The following is a 20,991-nucleotide window of genomic DNA, read 5'->3' as shown; positions in this document are numbered from 1 at the left end:
CTAAATAATTGTTTAGATTAATAATGTTTTGTACTCTACTACAGAATGGATTAATGAAGCCTGTACTTTCTCACAGATAAAGGGACCACAGACTTTTAGTGTGCTGATAATTTGCTGTTTTTAATTATTTGGGTACTGTGAAATTCAAGGTCCTATCATAAATAAATGTATTCTGAAAGCAAATAGGATTGATCAAAGGCAGATCCATGATAGAGCTGGACAACTCAAGTGAAATTGGAGATCACAATGGTGGTAATTTATATAGTGCATTCAGAAAGCTAAGAAAATCACTTAGCTGGGTGATGACTCATGTTTAGAAAGGCCACACCCCTTTAACACATACATATTCTGTCTCTGTCTTTATGTTCTGTCTGTCTCTGTCTCTGTCTCTGTCTCTGTCTCTGTCTCTGTCTCTGTCTCTGCCTCTCTCTCTCTCTCTCTCTCTCTCTCTCTCTCTCTCTCTCTCTCTCTTTCTCTCTCTCTCTCTGGGATGAACCAGAACTTTTCCACACCAAAAGATTATTAGGTACCCTTGTGTGTGAGACTGGCTAATGAAGATTGCTTCGCAACATGCATGTTTATCTGGTGTACAACAAAATCAAGGTTCTTACCAAAATCTAAACATCAGGAAGGAAAAAAAGATGATATTATGCAAGGTGACAAGGTAATGATTAATGTTGATTTTCCCATAAGCATTTATATAATGTATGTATTTATTTTTTTTGAGATATATTTTTGCCATGTTTCCAGGCTGGCCTTGAACCCATGATCCTTCTATCTCAGGCTCCCTCGTTCTGGGCGTACAAATATTCATCACCACATTTTAATATTCTTATTTAGGAAAAAATCTACCAGTATTATAAATGGATTCCAAACATTTAGGCCACACAATTGTGCACATGCTGATTGATGGGGGGTGTTACCAAGTCTGTCATGGTTTGAAATAATGGTATACACAGACTGGCAGAATTAACCTCAGTGTTTGTATGAACTCATCTATGTAAACTCCCTTAGGAATTTTTGGAATAGAAAATGGAGTTAGTAATTTTTATTGTATTTCTAGATAAGAGAATCTGTTTTAATTTTTCATTATGGTAATTAAACTGTGTAGTATTAGTTATCCTTTTCAGAAACTCATAGAATTAAAATTGAAGCTATGAACATTTCCACACCATTGTTTATAGCTTGAATAGGACCAAAGGAGACACATTTCTACAGACTTTAGCCATCAGTGAAACTTGAAGAGAAACTTTTTGAAAGGAAGTAGCTCTGAGCAACTTTAATTTTGAGCTAGATTCGGTCCAAAGTTTTTCCATTCACATAGGAGAAATGGTTATGAGTAAATTACGTAGAAAATCAAGAAAACCAAAATATAAAAAGGTTATGAGTTAAGTTCATTTCACTAACATAATTAGCTAAATTACCTTTGTTAGTGCCTATCACAAGCCAATTAGGTTGCCTAAATATCAACTCTGCCGCCCACTGTTCCGGATTCCTTTAGTAAGTAAATCACTATGAATAGTAATGATAGGCATTAGCAGGCAAATTTTACTCCTGGAGAAAAAGATAGGGAGTTCCTATTATTAAATTAGTGTAATATTACTTGTCTACAGGAAATAAACTCTGATTCTTCATAGTTAATGTTCTCATTGATGGATTCTCTCACACTTTATCACAAACTGTTTGTAACGTCCTGCTCCACATGTCGTGGGAAGAGTGAGATGTTGACTTTTTCATTATACTAGGTCATCAGAGTTGAGTTAGACATAAATGGGAAAGAAAAATGAAACCTATATGCTTCACAGAGATGTTTAAGTAGACCATGGTTAAACTTACGGCCTTTCAGATAAAATGAAGTTGATGCCTGTATCCCACATCCTTTCCAGAAGAAGTTAAATCTCACTCATACCACCACCAAAGGAAATATTTTATGTGAAAACACATAATTAACATGATTTATTCATAATTATCTTATTAAAAACATTAGAACATATTTAAAAATCTTTCTATACATATTCTTTTGGAATGTTCCCAAGCCTATCATACACCATTACTGATCAGATGGTCAACAAAAGTCGTCTATGCTAATAAATACTTAAAATTTTTGAACTTGAATTGGACACACACAAGAAAAGGATTTATCCACATGTGGTGGCATACTCTTGTAATTACAGCACTCCAATGATGAGGCAGGAGGATCATGAGGTTCAAGGCCAGTGCTGGTTATATGGAAAGACCTTATCTTTAAAAATACACATAGTCTACTACCTATAGTCCATAATACCAAAGGCACAAGCCAGCTGGGGATATAGCTCAGGTCGTAGAGTGCTGAGCTAGTGTACAGGAAGCCCTGGGTTAGAGCACCACACAAAACCAGGCATGGTAGCATATGCCTGTAATCCTAGCAGTTGGGAAGTAGAAGCAGAAAAATCTGAAGTTTAAGGTTGTCTTGGCTATATAACAAATTCAAGACCAGCTTGGACCCTATCCAAAAAATAAATACATTTGCATCATACCCTAGTACACACAAACGAACAACACACCCACATACATGCATACACACTCCTTCCTCCTCAGTGTGTATAATGCATTTACTCTGTTTTCTATTATTACATTCTGTTTTATTTAAAACTGTTCCTGGAGACTCATTCAGTCAATTTCATAATCCTCTAATGGGTTGCAAATCAAGATTTTAAAACATTAACCTAAACAATCATATGAACCATGATTAAATGGCACCATGAGTAGAAGATAATATTTATAGCAAGTGAAAAATAGTCTATGAAGTGCATTGTGATAACTGAATCTGAGCTGGTAATTGTCTCTTAATTCTATGAGGACATACATATAAACTAAGAATATTTAGAGTATTTTTACAGACTTATAACTTAAGCATCCAGGGAAATATATTTCTAAGAAGATAAATCAATGCTATCTCATTACTTTGGAACTCAAACATTCCATCAGTGCTCCAGTCTCTCGTGAGCATAGGGCTAGTCATTTCCCACTTCTAGGACCCAGTGTTTGCAAGAAGAAATGTATTGAGCCAATTGTGTCAACCTTTGTTATAGTCACACCCTCAGGAACCAATTAGATGGCTTCGTTCCTTTTTTCTGGAATAAGAAATTGTTTCTGTTAGTCTTTGTGATGCAGAATACTAACTTTGTGGGTCTTACTTTGAGGCTGCGACACTCACAGCTAGATGATTATACAAATGCATCTTCACGTTTGACATGACAGTTATAGAACCAGCCAGTGCACTCTGGTACAAGACCAGGAGCTGGGAGTATGGATCCCTGTTCCAGATGGGGCACAACAAGAGGAAAAATGTTTTTAGCCTGGCTTTTTTTTTTGACATGTATTTGGAACATTTTAAGTTGGGTGTGAGCATGAAATCCCAGTACTCAGGAGGCTAAGCAGGAAGATTGTGAGTTTCAGGCCAACTTGGGTGACATAGTTAGACCCTGCCTAAGAGAAGAAAGAATGAAAAGGGATGAAAGGAAAAAGGTGGGGTACAAGGAAGTCAGGAGGGAGAGAGAAAATTTTCAGTTTAGGAATCCTTCTTAGGTTTTGGAATCTAAAACAAAAATAACAGCCAGTCCTGAACTACATCCCTCTGTCTCCACTTCCTTCTCACAGTGCAGGCAGCTGGAAGTTCCTCCCAGTGTTTTCCAGTGTGTTGTGTCTACTGCTGTGGGTAGCCTGCTCTCAAAGCATCTCTAGGCTCCAACCATTCTAGAGTTACTTCCTACTTGTTTGTGGCTCTTGTGGAATGAGAAAGAAGGAAACAAACTTTGCTTTTGGGACATGAATTCTTTCTGTTTACATTGGTGGAAAAGTACTGGGTATTCTCCTTTCCAGGTAGCCCAAGCCCTCCATAACACCTGCCATTTGTTAAATACTACTGTACAGTGGGTATCAGGGTGAGCAAGAGGGAGCAGGGAGAGATGCCTTCAATGGTATTCAGTGAAGTAGTCTATTTCTATATTGTCCACATTTAACAAATGCAGCTCTCTTCACCATGCTGCATGCACTTACTGTAGTGGTAGGTCTAAGTCTACATCAATATTATTCCCAAATGCCCCTTTTTCTCATTTCATCTGGATTCAACTTACTTCTTCAATTGCCTTTCTTTTTCTTTTTCCCTTTTTCTTTTTGGTTTTACAAGACAAGAAGATAGGGTTTCTCTGTGTAACCTTGGCTGTCCTGGAACTCTTCTCTGTAAACTAGGCTGGCCTCAAACTCATAGAGATCCACCTGCCTCTGTCTCCCAAGTGCTGAGATTAAAGGTGTGCGCCACCATTGCCTGGCTCTTTGATTGCCTTTCTTTTCACTAGTATTAATATATTTCCTACTTGGGTTTATAGGAGAAAGGATGGGGAAGTACAACATTGGCACATCCCCCCTCACCCCTCCTCTTTCCCCTGCTCTTAACATTGTGTATCAGTATAGTGCAGTTTTTTCTCAAAGGAGGAAGCATCCTGAGAGCTGAAAAGCACAGTTCACAGGGAGATTCACTCTATTTTATAAGGTTCTGTGGTTCTTGCCATGTGTGTGTCTACATGTATCCATCATTGTGGTGTCACCCACAGGCTACATTACAGTGTCACTACCATACAAATTCCAGGCACCTCTTTCTTACCCACTTCACCTACCCTAACCCTGCAATCACTATTCTTCCTAGTTTCCACGGTTTGGGCTTTCCCTGAATTACGCAGCATTTCGTCTTCTCATATCGGCTTCTTTCAGTCAGTAATAGGTGCCATTTCCTCCATATCTTCCCATGGTTTTGTACCCATTCCTTTTCATTGCTGAAGAATATTCCACCAGATGATGTGACACAGTTTTTGAGGGCATCTTGGTTGTTTCCAAGCTTTAGCAGTTATGCTGCAAATATCTACATGCAGATTTTCAGGTGGGCGTTAAGTATCAAGTTCACTTGGGAAACTGAAAAGGACTACAAATGGGAGATCATATGTGATAATCCTGTGTGTAACTTTGTAAGGACCTGCTAGATTGATTCAGAGTGGCTGTATTGATCTGCATATTGCCAGAGCCACACTAATTTTCGGTGCTAGCAGCATTTGGAGTTCAGCTGTTCCAAGCGATTACAGTAGCACCTCATGATTTAGATTTTTAAGTCCTAGCAATGTGACGTTGAACATCTTCTTGTATGCTTGTATCTTCTTTAAGGAGGTCTCTAATCAGATATTTTGCTCAATTTTAATAGGTTTCAACTGGCTTACATTTCTTACTGTATATTATATAAATATAGCACAATTATAAAATAACCTATGGTGTTCTATAATATTACATACAACACTAGAATATATAACATTGGTATACATGATTATTTTTCAATTTTTGAATTCGAAGAATGGCTTATACATTTTATCTTTCCAGTTGAATGTGCTAGAATACTCAAATGGAGCTCACCTCAGCCACTTAATGTTCTCTGACTACTCATTGGTACTTGTCTTGGGTCTCAACATTGGAATCCTTACTTCTAGGTCCACCAGTAGATTCCTACATGTGGTCAATGTCCCTTCATTCCTCCCAAGCTCCAGCCTCTCCTCTGTCTGTAACCACAGCACTAATTTGGATCCTAATTTTATTTTTTTTCAAGCTGCTTTGTTTGTAGTTATATGAGTGATAAGTTAAAAGTATATCTTTTCCAAGTTTTGAGTTGACCCACCCAATATTCAACACTGTGTTCTTTAAATTATTAACTATAGTCTTAAACCTAGCAGGTATACATGATATACCTTTTTTGTTTTATTATGTTTTTATTATTTAAAATAATTTTTAAATTTAAATATATTTTGATCATGTTATTTCCCCTCCTTCAAGTATTTCCAGATCCTTTGCCCCCCACACCTACCCTACTTTATGTTCTTTCTCAAAAAGAAAAACAATACATCAAAACTCCCCAAAACCAACAAAACAAAATGAAACCACATCCAAAATGAAAACAAAACAAAATGAACAAACAAACAAACAAAAAACCCACCAAACTGTAACCAGATAAAAGCACACAAATAACATGGAGTTCATTATATGTTGGTCAACTATATGAGGCCTGTCCTAGAGTGCTTGACATACCCAGTGTCACTCTATTAAAAAAAACTGTTTCCACTTCTTCCAGCAAGTACAATTCAGTTGTTAACCTTTACCCTAGTAGCTAGATTTTCATTCATTCATTAATTTAAAAAAAGATAAAATGATAAAAACTATCATATTGAAGTTGGACAAGATAAACCAACAGAAGGAAAAGAGCCCTGAAAAATAGATAGTAGGCTGTTATGATAGGTAAGCTCCAAATTCATGGAGAGGTCAGGACAATGAGGTTAGTATAGTGTGTCATTCATACCACTTTGAGTTTCTGGAAAGATTTTGGCTCAAAAACTAGACATGGTAGCACACATCTATAACTCCAGCATTTAGGAGGCTGAGACTGAACAATCATGAGTTCAAGGCCAGGCTCAGCTACATAGGAGATCAAAAAGAAAAAAATAGAAGGAGAGGAGGGAATAATGGAAGGAGAGAGAGAGAGATAAAGGAAGAAAGGAAGAGAGAAAGGGAAGGGAGAAAAAGAGGAAAGAGTAAAAAAGGGAAAAGAGGGGAAAGAAAGAATAAAGTATCTGGCTTTCAATGACTTTCCACTCCATTCTTTTTTTTTTTTAAACATTTATTTTATTTATCATGTACACAGTGTTCTGTCCGCATGTATCCCTGCAGGCCAGAAGATCTCATTACAGATGGTTGTGAAGCCACCATGTGGTTGCTGGGTTGAACTTAGGTCCTCTGGAAGAGCAGCCAGCGCTCTTAACCTCTGAGCCACCTCTCCAGCCCTCCACTCCATTCTTTACTTTTAAAATTATATTATAAATATGTCATATATTAATATCCCTTTCATATATTTATACTAACATATCAAAGCATTGATCTTATCACATCATACATAATGTACTTGCTGTATTAATAGTTTGCTATTAGTAGGAATATCATAACAATATATAGTTAAGTCATGTGAATGAAAGTATTCAGGTAATTAGGTAATTTGGCAAACCTCAGTGTTGATCTGCATAGACTTAAGAGTCAAACGCAGATTTGTATTTTCATACTATTGCATCTGCTAAGATAGGCTTGTCTGCAGACATGCTTTAGCAGGAATCATTAGTAGAGGTCAAAGTATGCATTTTGGTTAGTAGGAACTTCCTTAATTTTTTTGAAAATAAAAATCAAATATTTTAGAAGTCTCCTGACAAAATAGAATATCCCCTGTTCCATCCCTTCTGTAGTGTCTACCTCTGTGAAGAAGACGCCTCTAGCCACATTTATTTCTTATTCATACAGTAGTTATAATTCATCTCTAAATCCTTTAAAAAATCTTTTATTAGAGTCTAGCTATGACATACACCAAATGACTGCATATCTCATTAGGAATAAAAATTTGTGTTCCAGCCAGCATTAACTAATTCTCTGGCCTCTTTTATTTAACCAAAGGAAGGACAGAACAAAAATTATTTGAAATCTTGTTACTTTAAGAAGTCAGGGTCAGCTCAATAAATTAGAGACAAACTCTGTGTTCTTAAAAACTAAAACCTGCTCAGGTCTGTTTGATATGTTTTCCATGTGTGACTAAAGTTTCTGGAAATGCACTAAAACGCCAGAAAAGATGAAATGTCTGTGGTTTCTTAGTCATTTTTCGCATAGTTGGAAAGTTCAATGTGATAATTTAACAACCTTTCTTTTCTTCAGCATTCTGCTTTGTAGACATAACAAAGCTATGAGAGAAATCTGATGATTGTAAAATGGCCCTGAGAAAAGGAAACACACTAACTCATCTGGCTGATTACAAACACACCAGAGAACCTTGTCGTCTGCCAAGGGGGCTGACTGTCCCCTCTCTCTCTTCCCTGCAGCATGGATGACATACTCATCGGAGCCCCGCTCTTTATGGACCGTGAATTTGAAAGTAACCCTAGAGAAGTAGGGCAGGTCTACCTGTACCTACAAGTGAGCGCCCTCCTCTTCCAAGACCCACAGGTCCTCACTGGCACGGAGACTTTTGGGAGATTCGGTAGCTCTGTGGCCCACTTGGGGGACCTGAATCAAGATGGATACAATGGTAATTTAGAGCAATGTGTGGGACTCGCTGTCACCTTAAGGCCATGTTACTGTTGCAAGAAGGAAATCGTGGCCATTGAAATGATTCTTAATGGTAGGGGCTGGTTATTATTGTTGATTCTTAATAAATTCTGAAAAATCTCAGGGCAAATTTAACTTTGTATGTTTTGATTAAGTAATTGCATAGAAATTTTATCATATAGGATTTCTCAATGGTGGCTTGAGAGCTCTAGAAGCTTGCTGATGAATAGAGTGGAGACAAATACTTGTTGGTATGTTAGCAAATATATTACTATACTCTGATGAAACTACATGAGTTATGCCTGTTACACGTGGTCAGTAAACGTCATTGCAAAAGCCCTTTCTACATTTGCAATATAACAGTGCTAAATCCCTATTTGGGGCATGTGGTTCTTTAAGTAAGGAATCCATAGACGCTTTCTAAACACCACCCCAGAAAATACTGTATGCTCACATCAAAATTCGCAAACATTTTCAGACACGTAAGTGAAGACTGGAGTCCAATGTTTATCATTCAAAGAGGAAGCTAGAAGAGGAATTTCCTGGATTTATCTAGCAGAGGGAAGATTCCCATCAGAGGGATATTCACAGGCACTAGTACCAAGACTCAGAACTTCTTTGAAAAAAAATTCTCAGCAACTAGTAATTGTTCAAGTCCTACAAACATATATACTTAGGCCAGGGGTCCAGGCCAACAGTAGAGCACGTGTCTAGCATGTGGGAAGCTCTTGACTCAAGCCCTAGAATTCAAGAAGACCAAGTGCATGTTAGATGCTATGTTCTGGGAGAATAAAAAAAGGCAAGTTCTCCTTGATGTAACTTGGCTTGTTGCTATCTAAAATGGCTATCCCAGGGAATACATGATGCCAGATTGTGTGAGTTGTCTTTTTCATCCTGTTTTCTATTTGTCTTTCCCTTTAATCTAATTCTGATGTTCTTAAAAGCTAAGAGATTACCTTGGGCTCTGAGCCTTGGTGTTCTGGAGTACAAAATAAGCAAAATAATTCCAAGCTAGCTGGGCTTAAACTTTGGGAAAGCTGAAAAGTCATGGCCTTAGGGGGAGTACAGAAAGCATTCTTTCCCACCAAGCACATGACAATGTTTTATTTTCTACAACAATCTGAGTTGTTAGATCATTGCTCTTGGACAGGTTAGTGAAAGTGGATTTATAATCCTCCTCATTATATATAGTGAGACACTTCACCAACAAATGAGACTCCTTCTCATTTGGAAAACTCGTATGTTGCTGTTTGGAGACTTCTTTTTTTTTTTTTGGTTTTTCGAGACAGGGTTTCTCTGCGTAGTTTTGTGCCTTTCCTGGAGCTCACTTGGTAGCCCCGAGTGCTGGGATTAAAGGCGTGCGCCACCACCGCCCGGCCAAGGAGACTTCTTTTTTAAACTGTAATAGTTTCTATTTAATATCCAGGCCCATCTTGATGTCCCATGTGGCAGGAGATGAATGTTTTATATTTGGGTGAGAGTTGGGTAATATGGCTCCTTTTGAGTTTCTTAGTATCCTTAATTACAAAATAGGTGGGGTTTTTTTTGTTTTTTAGTTCATTAGATTAGGGAACTATTAATGAAGCATTCCACAAGAATAGAGTTTTTTTTGTTTTTTTTTTTTAAAGAAGAAACTCCTAAAATGGTACCTTACCTGGTCTACCAGCCTCCTGATATACACTAGGGCCTGGCTGTACCTCTCAGTCACTGAGGTCCCATGTAGATAGTTCTCTGCATTCTCTGCTACTCAGATGGGCTAGCCTCCTTCCACCTCTGCATCTTTGTGAAGTAGCTACTTCTCCTGAAAGGGGAGGAAGGGCTCTTCCTTTTAATTGTTGCACACTTGGTTCCTTTCTGACCATACATCTCAGTTTCGATGCTAGCCATGGTGACACCTTGTCTGACCGACCACCCCAGTCTAAAACAACGCTCACTTGCTCTCTCTCTCTCTCTCTCTCTCTCTCTCTCTCTCTCTCTCTCTCTCTCTCTCTCTCTCTCTACTGTATCAGCATTTAAAAAAAAAGATTTTCTGCACCATTTGTTGTTTTCACTATTTCCTTACCTGTGTCTCTATTCAAAGTGTCCATTTCCTTCCCCCCGAAACCCACTTTCCAAACACAGGGCCTTTGAGTGTCTCACTGGCTTTGCCTGGCTGCACGCAGCACCTAGCATTCTCCCAGCAGACATTCACCACGCTGATAAAAGGCGAGGACTCTTCTGTGTTGCTACAGTACTCCAGAAACCTCTAGAAAGTGTAACAAGCCACTTGGGCCATGTGATGTCCCCTTTGGATTGCATTTAACATTTTATAAAATTTCCTTTGTGTTCTGTAGACATCGCCATCGGTGTGCCCTTTGCAGGCAAGGATCAAAGAGGTAAAGTGCTCATTTACAATGGGAATCCACAAGGCTTACACACCAAGCCTTCCCAAGTGCTGCAGGGAAGGTGGGCCTCACAGACCATCCCTTCTGGATTTGGCTTTTCACTAAGAGGAGACGCAGACATAGACAAGAATGATTACCCAGGTAAGGGTCTCTGTCTTTTCCCACATGAGGACTTGCTTTCTGGCAAGAATCCATTTTCTGGAAAGTACATTATGCATAAGCATTTCTCTCATAAAAGATGAAGGTCAAGTTTAACATGGCACAGGTTTTTTGGTATAATTCCAGAGTGACTTTCACAAGCATTTAAGACAAAACAAACAGTCCCTTTATAGTCAAGAGACAATGTTAGAAAGGCAAGATCGCTTTAAAAGCTGCCTTAGACATAAAGCTTGTCAACTGTGCAACCCAAGTTTTCATTGAAACCCCAAAGTAATGTGGTCTCCATTGATATTCAGCTGGATTTAGACACCTGTTTAAAGCAATTTATTTATTTTTATGTATTCCTTTTAAAGCTCAGTGTTACCATTAATCAGTGCATCACTTCAATATTTTTTGTTGTGAGTTGCATGTTTTCAGAGCGTATTTTCCAACCATGCCCCTGGCTTTTCCAAAGACAGATGGACTATTTTAAAGTAGGGAAAGAAAGAAATGGTTCATGATAGAAAACATAAGCTCTTCTTCATTGCATTTTTCATAATGAGGGTGCATGGCAACCCATGCAGCACAAACTGATAATTCATACTTTGCAGACATCACAAAAATATTGGTTTGTCCTAAAGGACTAGCTTGATAATCAGAACATTTAGTGGAGAGCATTAGGCTTTTTGATTGCATGGTTCACTGGTCACTTTTATGTTGGTTCTTTTTTGAATCTCTTAATAAATCTTAGAAATCATTCATATTTTATGGACAACTTTGATTAAAGTCTGTCTCTTTCTACCATCCTTTCTAGCTATAGAATGTTCTATGGTTTGGGGAAGAAGTTCAGTAAGCTGACTGCCCAAATATACATCATTGACTCAATTTTTTGGCCTTTGTTTCTCCTCTGAGATTAGGCAAAGCAAGATAATAACATATTCTTATAAATTTTCTAGAAACCTTCCATAGCACTGCTAGAGCTATAATAGTGGGCTGAGAGAGAATTTGGATCATGCAGTGTGTTAATGCTACCCATGTCAGTGCCCAAAAAAGCATAGTTAAATTTGTTTCCTTAATCTACACAATACTAATCAATGATGGTTAATAGTTTGATAGGGGTGAGGGGTTTCCTATATAATGTATTCTAGTTTTGACTAATTAAAAATTCAAGATCCCTCATGTTTTTACTATGTCAAGGTGATTAATGAAATCCAACTCTTGTGTTGCAATTTCAGTTTATTGAGAAAGTTATGGCTATTCATTATGTCTGTCATAAACATACTTTCCCCACTGGTAGTAACAGAGCACTTGATGGGCAGAATGTCTGCCTTCCACAGGGCAAGGAAGTAGAGGATGTGTCAATCAATCAGGCAGTGCAGGGCTTCCTGTGAAGGCTGAACAAGGGCCAAATGAGGGTAACACAAAACAACTTTCCTGTCAGATTCTATTCCTTCCAAATGAGCAGGACAGGGAAAGAGGGCAGAGTAAGTTGAGAGTCTTCCCCATGTCTCTCTTCACCAATTCTCAACATGCAGCCATGTCTGGGCTTCACATTACACCTGGATGAGCTTGTAGGGGAGGAGGATTTGGATTGGGGTTCTGGAATTTAGCAGGTATTCCAGGTGCTTACTGAGCCTGCCTAGAAAAGCTGAAGGCCAGGCCCCCCTTGGATACTTTGATTCATCAATTCTGGGAGATGCTAAAGAGATACGAGTTTTGAACCCAGCACTCTACTTTGCAAAGCATGCTTCAGAGTCGCCGTGCCTGCAGCAAAGGTGTACACTCTTCTCACTGGACAGGAACCTTTGTCCAAGCCTCTACACTTCATTTCTCCTGCTACACATATCACACTAAGCAGCAGCTCTCTTTTCTAGATCATTCTTGTGTTGTTGCTACCAATGTAAGGTATAAATTACCACAGACTACCATCTCATCTGGAAGAGCTGAGTGAGAAAGGCACATTTTATTTTTCATGCACCAGTCTACAATTATTGGAAGTTATCTGTGTACTCAAATTAATGTTTTACCAAGAATCATTTAAAATACACTATCGAAATTAAAAGTCAAAGTGCCTTAACCTGGCTTAGGCAATAAAAGGGATATTTACATTAAGGTTAAGGGACTATCTCAAGTTGCCCTCTGACATCTACATGGGTGCTAACACACACACACACACACACACACACACACACACACACACACACACACACGTATTTTTTAAATGAAAACTATCTCAAGACAACACGAAGGCAGAACCTCATCTAGGAACAAGCCCTAGACTGTGCTATCATCTCCCCTCCGTTCTCTCTCCTCTGCGTTCTCCCTCTCTTCTCCCCGCTTTCTTCCCAGTCCTGTTTTCTCCTCCCTTCCCTACCATTTGTCCTCTCCTCTGCTTTCCTCTCCTTCCCTCCTCCCTTTCTTTCATCTGTCTCCCCTCCCACACTGGCGTCTCTTCCTCCTCTCATTCTCCTAACTTCCCTCTTCTCTCTCTCCTCCTTTCTGCCCTTCCACCCCTGTCCCTGTCCTTTTACCTCCCCTCTTCTCCTCCCCTATCCTCCCCTCTATCCTCCCTTCTCCTCGCCTCCCCTTCCCTTCTTTCTCCTCTCCTCTCCTCTCTTCCACTCCCTTCTCTCTCCTCTTCCCCCCCATCCCCTCTCCCCTCCCCTCTCCTCTCCACTCTCCCCTCTTCTGGGTCTCACACTCCTCTCTCTCCCCCCTTACTCTCACATATTCCCTCTCATCTCCTTCCCTCTCTTCTTATCACCTCCTCTCCCTTATCCTCCTCTTCCACCTGTAGTTGATGTTTTCCTGGTCCTGCCTGGCCCACGATCAGGACAAATCCCTCTCACCCGCCAGTTCTGCAGCCAAGTAAACACACAGAGACTTGTATTACTTAAACTGTTTGGCCTAATGGCTCAGGCTTCTTGTTATCTAGTTCTCATATCTTAAATTAACCCATTTCTATAAATCTATACCTTGCCACGTGGCTCGTGCCTCATCAGTACTTTACATCCTGCTCCTCATGGCGGCAGCTGGCAGTGTCTTTCTCCCTCACTCCTCCTTCCTGTTCCCCCAAGTCTCCTCTCTGCTCATCCTGCCTATATTTCCTGCCTGGATACTGGCCAATCATCGTTTTATTTATCAATCAATCATAGCAATACATTCACAGCGTAGAGAACATCCCACAGCATCCACTCTTTCCTCTCCTCTCTTTCCCTTTTCCCCCTTTCTCTCCAGACCAGATTTCTCTGTACACAGGATGAGCTGTTTCTGCTCCCAACTCCAGGGATGACACATTTCACTTGAATCCACTTAAAGCCTGCAATTCATCTCAGTCCTCTGGGAAGAACTTGGATAGAATCTGAGACAAAGGGTGAGATTTTCCAAAATAGGCAAGAATTGACTTGTAGATTATGCTGGCATCTCAGAAAGCATCCAGTATGGCAACTCTACCCAAGCCAATAAAACAAAAATGGCCCCCAGAGAATAATAAAGATATTAAGAAATGAGAAAAACAATGTAAAAGAAAATACTACTTTTGTAAAGAAATACTGATTTTAGATTTCTCAGCCTTGTTTTTATGTTGGTTATTTTAGCTCAGAGGCTTAGAAGAAAGATAAGTAAGATGCTTCATTCTGTCAAATAGTGTGTGCGCGGTTCTGCTGTGACTACACACTGTCGTGGCTAGAACAGCTGCTGCCTTCTGAAACTTAAAATTACGGGCAGTACTTACAGCCAAGGACAGGGATTGATGTAACAGGAGAAGTGAAGCGCATTCTCGTCTGGTGGCCATGCTTTGCTGTTTGTAGAGGACCTCTGAGTTGACCTCATACAAAAGCTGAGCATCAAACAACGATGTAGGGAAGGCAGGGAAGAAAGCTATGATGAGAACATATGACTTCCTGAAACAGCTCAGAGGCATCCAGAGTCACTGTCAAATCACAGGGCAGGAGGCAGCGAGAGAAGCTGGAGGCAGACTGAGAAGCCATGTGGGCGTGTCCTCCACAGTGATGGGAAAAGGGCAACACCTATATGTTTTTTTCACTAGCTTCAGGGAGGGAGCTGGATGGATGCAGGGGGAATGTATGATATAGTTCAGTGGAAGATAGGAGTTACCTTGATCTTGGTATGACACAATATGTATCATAAGGATGTAGACAGATAAAGAGCATCTTGGCAAATGAGTAACTGTTATATGCACAGAGGAAGGAGAGGGTGGATGTTTTTAACAGCTCCTAGTTTACAAGCTTTAGCAACTAGCTACATGGTGATACCATTCCATTCATTCAAACAGTAGATACTGGGGAGTTCCAGAGCTGTGGCGGAGGTGACAATTTGTGAACATTGTATGCCTGGGATGACTTTGGCCATCCAGTGACGATACAGAATAGGGGTATGGTGTGTTGGGAGCACAGGGCTTATCTAGGGTTGCAGGCCCAGAGGGCATGGGCACTGAAGCAGCGGCTGTGTGAGGTGCCAGTCCGAGGAGCAATTCAGACACAGTGAGATTCCACATCTGTAAATTACCATACGGAGCCCTGAGACCGTGAGAACCTTCGCAACCTGCTGAACATCTATTGCTCAGTTCTACCAAATAAGATATTCAAGATATGACAGACAGCCTTCATCCTAGACTGGCAGAAAACCCATTTTGTATTTTGGCAATATCTCTCTCTCTCTCTCTCTCTCTCTCTCTCTCTCTCTCTCTCTCTCTTCTCTTCTCTTCTCTTCTTCCTGTATTGTGATGTGTGTGCTCACTCATGTGCATGCTCACTCATGTGCATGCATGCATGCACACACATGGAGGCCAGAATAAGATGTTACACACATGGAGGCCAGAATAAGATGTTAGGCGGTTTCCTTGTCTCTCTGCCTTATTGCCCTGAGATGGGGTCTCATTAAACTGGAAGCTGGCTGCTTTCACCAGGATGGGAGCTCTTAGGATCCATCTGTCTCCAGCCCACAATGCTGGGGTTATGGATGAATAGACAGTTATGCCCAGGTTTGTCCTTCTTTTTCACATGGATGTTGAGGAATTTGAGCTCATCCTCATGCTGAAAAAGCAAGCATTTATACCCACTGAGCCACCTTCCCAGTCCCCATATCTTGACTTTCTCCAGAAAGTACAGAGAATGTAAAAATTTGCAAATTCATGAAATACTTATATTTTGAAAATGCAGCTTTTTTTTGGGGGGGGGGAATAGAATAGAACAGAACACACTCACAAAAGTTTTAAAATGTTGAATAATATGCTTGTGAATTTAAAAAAATAAATATTTTAGGAGAGAAATAGTGTTAGTTTTTAGAAATTTTATAATCATTTGGTCTTAATTATATGCATTGCCAGAAGAAAAGTGCCCAGCTCTGTAGTTTCATAAACAGGCACCTTCAGTTCCCTGATTACTTCCAGAACATGGGCTAGTTCCAAAATCAAAACTGATGCACTCGCTACACACACAGCTTTCACCCAGTCAAGGAACAAGCAAGGACAGCATCCAGCAGGGAATTCCTCCTCTAGGCAAGGCCAGAGGCACACTTGAGTGTTCACACACAGGCACATTCTTCATGCCTTCCAGTCTAAGCCAGTCAGAAATACAAAGACAAACATATTTAATAGTCTAGATTTGGACCAAGCCAACTCCTTGAAGTTGTTACCAGTTGGACAACACCTAAAAATGGCGCCTACCAACAGGGGGTGCCAAGTGAAGTTACTGGTTGGGTTAGAGTGGGCTTGATCTTCTGGTTATGGAAGGGAACATTGCCCCCCCACACACACACACCAGTAGATTCAGCAGCATAGCTCTGTTGGCTTCAGTTGTCTTTAGAGCCTGCTACGCAGCCGTTCTGGGCAGCCTGCTGCTATTAGACCTCCTTGTGACAGTGGCAGGACACACACATTGTCTCAATTCGTAAATAGCAGCAAGATCTCTAATATTCTTAGCATAGCCTGGCTGCCTTCTGCAGAGAGGAAGGGCAGGGCTGACTGTCATATGCTCCAATTCAGCAAGTTTAATATGACATGTGTTTGAGCAGGGCCACTCGGTCTCCCTAGCTTTGGAAGAAGGGATGTCAAAACTGAGCAAGCATGGGGCCAATTGTATTATTAACATTTTTTGCAATTATAAGCGTGAACGTGGGGGGGGCGGCGTATATGTGTATACAGGGTGAGGAGTGTATGCACAAGTGTGTGCTGGTACAAGTGACCATATGTTCGTGTAAGCCAGCGGAGGCCATTGAGGGCCCTGCTCTATCGCTCTCCACCGTGTTCCCTTGAAGCAGAGTCTCTCTCTGGACCTGGAGCTAGGCTGGCAGCCAGCAGGCCTCAGTGATCTTCCTGCCTCTGCCGCTCCCACCCAGCACTGAGGTTCCAGGCCACATAGGCACTCTCAGTTTGCAGCTAGAACCGCTGATCATTAAGAGTCCCAAACGTGAACGTGCTAGACACTGTGCAGAAGATACAGAGTGTGTTCATTTGAATACTATTCTCAAATCCTTCTCACACAGATATAGGTACGTATATGTCAAGGTCTATTTTTATATGTTTATGTAGTGCAGAAGTATATACAGTAAGACTGGATGGAACTCTACTTCATTATTTTTTGAAAAAAAAATGTCAAACCAGTATTGTCCTAGTAAAGTCAGCAGAACACATATGAACAGGGACTTGAACTCAGAATGCCTCTCTCTGCTCAGATTCTCACTGATTGACTTGACACTCAAGGGGCCATGTGACCTCTGTGAGCTTCTACTTCCTAGGGGTGTTGGCAGAGTTGTGTGTATTTATTTGCACTTCTAAGTTGGGAAAAGATTCTTACGAAATACTGTGTGTATCTTAAAATAGGAATGGAATCTGACTGTCATGGACAGAGCCAAAACCACTTTGTCATAGGCATGTTTGGTGATAGAAGATTTTGAGAAACTGTATTAGACTAGGCTGAAGACAGACTATCCAGGCTGAAAACTTGACTTTGCTAATTTCTAGCTGTGTAAGAGTGAGAAAATGTCTTAATCTTAGTTTCCTCACCTATAAAATTAGACAAGAATGTGTGGATATAAAAATTAAATGGTGTAGGACTGGAAAGATGGCTCAGTGGCCAAGAGAACTCACTGTACAAGTATGAAAACTCCAGTTCAAATCCCCAGCACCCACATAAAAGCTGGCAGAAGCCAGGCAGTGGTGGTGCACTCCTTTAATCCCAGCTCTTGGAGGCAGAACCAAGCAGATCTCTGTGAGTTCGAGGCCAGCCTGGTCTACAGAGTGAGATCCAGGACAGGCACCAAAACTACACAGAGAAACCTTGTCTTGAAAAACGGAAAAAAAAAAGAAAGCTGGCAATGTCTACTGTACTCATACACATGCAGCCCTAGGACTATAGGGGTAAAGACAGAAGGATTGTCAGGGCTGGCTGGCTGGCTGTCAGCCTAGCTCTAGAGAGAGCTTATCTCAAGAAAGTAAGTTATAGAATGATAGAACAAGGCAACCATTGTCCTGGTCTAGTCTATAAGCATGCACACCTATGTATATGTAGGTGCATATAACACACAAATTGGCTAAATTGTATGATACAAATTGAGATCATGTGATATTAAATTGAGGTTATATAGAACACTTAAGGAATGGCAACTCTCCACTTTCCTTTGAAAACTAAGTTCTTTGGAGGTCCAGTTTTTCCTTTGCATGCCAGGGCACATTCTTTACTTCTGCTTGAATAAACAAATTTCCATGGTTTCCTCATTTAACCTATAGGGATGTGTTTGCTTCCTTCACTCCAGACAGGAAGATGAGTCAAGTTGCAGCTACTGTGAGCCCCTGGGTAGCAAGTCCTCAGCAGAAATTTCCCCTCTAGCCTATGGATTGCTACCCCCCGTGATGATACAATCCACCTGTCACTGCCACCCGGGGTGGGAGGTGAGGTATGAGGATGTCTCTCTGGGCTACCTGTACTTTGCAGAGATAGGAAATGCACCTGTTTCCCTGTCCCTTAGCCATGTAAATATGGAATTACATTCCAATTAGACCTGAACTTCGATGTGATGACAGTGGAAGTGAGAGGAGGGACTTCTAAATGAAAGGTAGACTAAGCCCAGGAATGACAAGCTCTGATGGACCCAGAGAAGCAGAAGAGAGTAAGGAAGAGGTGAGCATGAGTGATAACTTGAATATTGATGCAGGACAGTGGGGAAAAGTCCATACCATGTGAGGGGAGATTCAGTTACAGATCTGTGGAGACTCAGTTACAAGAATAATGTGTGAATTTTTTTTTCTCTTACGTTTATGGTACCCATATCACATTTCTTAGTTGTTTTGTATGTAATAAGTGTTGTCACTGGCACACACACACACACACACACACACACACACACACACACAAATAGGAATCACAGATCTTTTTATCTGAAAACCACAATAGAAGATGTGTCTAACTTTCTATTTGGTCCTTACTGGAAGCCAGAGGCTGACCAGAGGATCTTGTGTACATTAATTGAGTGAAAACATGTCAGAGAAGAAACAGCTGTGATAGTTGGGAATCCTAAAATCCAATGATCTCGTCTAATCCTGTTAACCACGATTGCAAAGCAACACAGCCTGCCAAACACATAGGCTAGGCATCAGAGGATGGAGGCGGGAAGTCCAGACTCTGCTGGGGAACACAAATCTCACAAGCAATAAAACCCAGGGAAAACATGGGCTGAGGGCCAAGACTATCGTTGTCTTGTTCAGGCTCCTAATATACGGTGATTATATCATGAAGCCATTTCAGACAATTACACTCAATGAAATAAAATGACCCATCTGTTTTAATGAGTGCTGGGAAGAGTGGGAGTAAGAGGGAAGGAGAGTAGCAGGGAGAGGGAGAGGGAGGGAGAAAGGGATAGGGAAAAGACAGAAAGACAGAGAAGGATAGGGAGACAGGGAGACAGACAGAGAGAGAGGGCAATGTAAGCAAACAAGTAAGCTAGACCAGTCTCCACATAAGGGAAAATAAAGGGGAAGTTTGACCCAAAGGGAATAATGTATTTTTGTTAAACTTTAAGGACCTTGAAACCATTGATTTGAAGTTTAGTTGAACTGCATTCAAATCTTGTAGTGAAAGTTTATGTTCATTTCTCACAGTGCTTCTAAAGCATGTGTGTAAAGCAAATGTGACATTCGTACTGAGACACGATGCTCACAAATTCATTATAATACATTAGAAATTAGAATAATGCAATTCTTATAAACATAGCCTATGAGTTCAAAAGAAATGGAATTAATTCAACTGAATGAGTTCTTGAGTTTGATTCAAGCCAAAAGGAATCGAGAGGTAAAGGGCCTGGTTTATAAATCTCCTCATCTCCCTTAGCAGCTCCCCATCTCTGGGCCTTGCTCTCACCATCTAGAAGGAAAATAGATATGTAAGTTGCTACTCCAAAGGTCTGACCCTCAGCAATTCGGTTCTATAACCCACATCAAGACACACCTGCCTTCCAGGTGCTTCTGTGATATTGTGTAGGTCACTAAGGATTTGGCTTTTAAAAAAAAAGGTGGAGAGGAATTTGGTGAAATTATAAAACCGTTTTCTTAGGTACTTTTGGAAAAGGTTTAGATTCACTGAAAAGTTATGAAGACATTCACATCTCATGATGTGTCCTATTCAGAGTACCACACGAGCAGCATCATGTAACTGTAGTTCAATAGCCATCAACTAATAAAAAGATCTTTTTGAAATTCAGTCAGGCTTAATTGTTTTTAGTTCTTACATCCTTTCTCCACTCCAGATCCAATCAAGGACCCCACATTGAGTTTTATCAGGTTTTCTTACTTCAGTCTCTGACACTTCCTTGTTTTTTTATTTACTGACATAACCTTGGCACATTGGAAGAATTTGGGCCAGACAATTTGAAGAGGACTGAACTTAGATTTGTCAGGTGTCTGCCTAGAATTTGACTGAGGCCATCTATTTGACAAGAATAGCACCCAGTGGAGCTGTACCCTTCTGGATGCACTCTGTCACGGGAGTGTGATGCCATTGTCTTCTTGTACCTGTTTTGCTGGCATAAGCAACTGTCACCCCAGTTTCTCTACTAGAAAGTTGCTCGTTTTCTGTTACTGTGAGTCTATTTAGAAAAATACCATTGGACTGTGGGAATATCTTATTTCTTTCTCCTGTGTTTCTTCACTAATCTTAGCATCCAAAAGGAAGTCTTGCCTGCAGAGTTATTACTGACCAACTGAACTAGCTGTATTTAAATTCATTCTATGTAACTCTAATATAGGAAATATATATACAACCATTTATTTATATATGCTTATTTTTGTTAGTGCTAGTATGGAATC

The 20,991-nt window shown here is 40.4% G+C and overlaps 1 protein-coding gene across 1 annotated transcript in view; it reads left to right on the top strand.

Annotated features, from left to right (window-relative positions):
• Positions 1–20,991, top strand: part of Itga8 (integrin subunit alpha 8) — a 175,347-nt gene that overhangs the window by 56,680 nt on the left and 97,676 nt on the right. The window contains 2 exon segments of the mRNA XM_028870532.2: positions 7,926–8,131; positions 10,485–10,676. Coding sequence (XP_028726365.1) covers positions 7,926–8,131; positions 10,485–10,676 — 398 coding nt within the window.

This window comes from Peromyscus leucopus, chromosome 5, assembly GCF_004664715.2.
Source record: "Peromyscus leucopus breed LL Stock chromosome 5, UCI_PerLeu_2.1, whole genome shotgun sequence".
NCBI classification, from domain to species: domain Eukaryota; kingdom Metazoa; phylum Chordata; class Mammalia; order Rodentia; family Cricetidae; genus Peromyscus; species Peromyscus leucopus.
The sequence above is the reverse complement of the archived record's forward strand: the minus strand, read 5'-3'. Positions and strand labels throughout refer to the sequence as shown.